The sequence below is a fragment of the Rhincodon typus genome, chromosome 45 (assembly GCF_021869965.1).
Source record: "Rhincodon typus isolate 14 chromosome 45, sRhiTyp1.1, whole genome shotgun sequence".
In the NCBI taxonomy this organism is placed as follows: Eukaryota; Metazoa; Chordata; class Chondrichthyes; order Orectolobiformes; family Rhincodontidae; genus Rhincodon; species Rhincodon typus.
In genome coordinates, this window is record NC_063376.1 from 6927580 (window position 1) to 6928768 (window position 1189).

Genomic DNA, 1189 nt, shown 5'->3' on the forward strand with positions numbered 1-1189 from the left:
GGGGGGGGCCCTATAACGATGGGATAAGGCCCTGGGGGTGTGGTGGGATCCCTTTAAGAGTGGGATCAGACCGTGTGTAGGGGGCGCCCTATAACAATGGGATAAGACCCTGGGGGTGCGGATGGGTCACTTTAAGGGCAGGATCAGACCGTGTATAGTGGGGAGGCCCTATAACGATGGGATAAGGCCCTGGGAGTGCAGAGGGGTCCCTAAGAGCGGGATAGGTCCCTTTGGAGGGCGGGACCCTTTAATGATTGGATTAGGCCCTGAGAAAAGGTGGCACGATGGAAGGTCCTGAGCCAACAAGGACGATCCTGGGGTGTGGGGAATGGGGAAGGCTGTGATTGAGGGAAGCGGAGAGCCTGGGGACTAGGCCCTTGGGCACTCTGGGCGAGGTGATAGCCGCCCTGTAACAGATCTGTCACCCCTTATCTACCCCCCACCTCCCCCTCCCTCTGCCCCCTACCAGCTCTATTCAGCTTTGAGACCAAGAATAAGTATGTGGTGAAGAACAGCATGGGCCAGAAGATCTACAGCGCCAAGGAGAAGAGTGATTGCTGCACTCGAAATTGCTGTGGGTCACTCCGCTTCTTCCAGATGAAGTTGTTGGACCATGAGGGCCGTGAGGTCATCCATCTAGTCAGACCTTTCCGTTGTGCGAGCTGCTGGTTTCCCTGCTGTCTCCAGGAGGTGGGTACGGAGCGTGAAGGGGTGCCCAGGAGCGCCAACGATGCACCCCCTCCCCCTCCACCACCTCCAACCTCCCCAACCGGCCAAGCGCCAAACTACCTCCCCTCCCCCATTCTCCCTGCAGCGCTGCCGCTGGCGGGAGGGCGTCATGACAGCGTGACATGTTTACATAAGGTGTCGTTGCTGCGGCTGCGCATAGGGTGTGCGCAAACGGCCCCGCAGGAGGCGCTGAGCTGGGCGGATACGGTTAGGGTCGGGGGACTCCCACCCCACCACCTTGCGGGGTTCTGGGGAGGGTGTGGGTGGGGGCCAGCTGGCAACCGGATTCTCCAGGGAATGTTGACCATTATCAGCAAAGCGAGAGTTTTGGAGAGCTAGTCTACCTATGATGGACCAAATGGCTTCCTCCCACAGTCCAAAGATGTGCGGGTTAGGGTGGATTGGCCGTGCTAAATTGTCCCATAGTGCCCAGGGATGTGCAGGTTAGGGTGGATTGGCC

General features: G+C 59.0%; 1 protein-coding gene across 1 annotated transcript in view; it reads left to right on the plus strand.

Annotated features, from left to right (window-relative positions):
* The window catches only part of LOC109925754 (ephrin type-B receptor 4-like), a 190249-nt gene that overhangs the window by 172280 nt on the left and 16780 nt on the right, over nucleotides 1-1189 (plus strand). The window contains exon 5 of the mRNA XM_048620045.1: nucleotides 470-690. Within this exon, the coding sequence (XP_048476002.1) occupies nucleotides 470-690 (221 nt within the window). The remainder of the gene's footprint in view (nucleotides 1-469; nucleotides 691-1189) is intronic.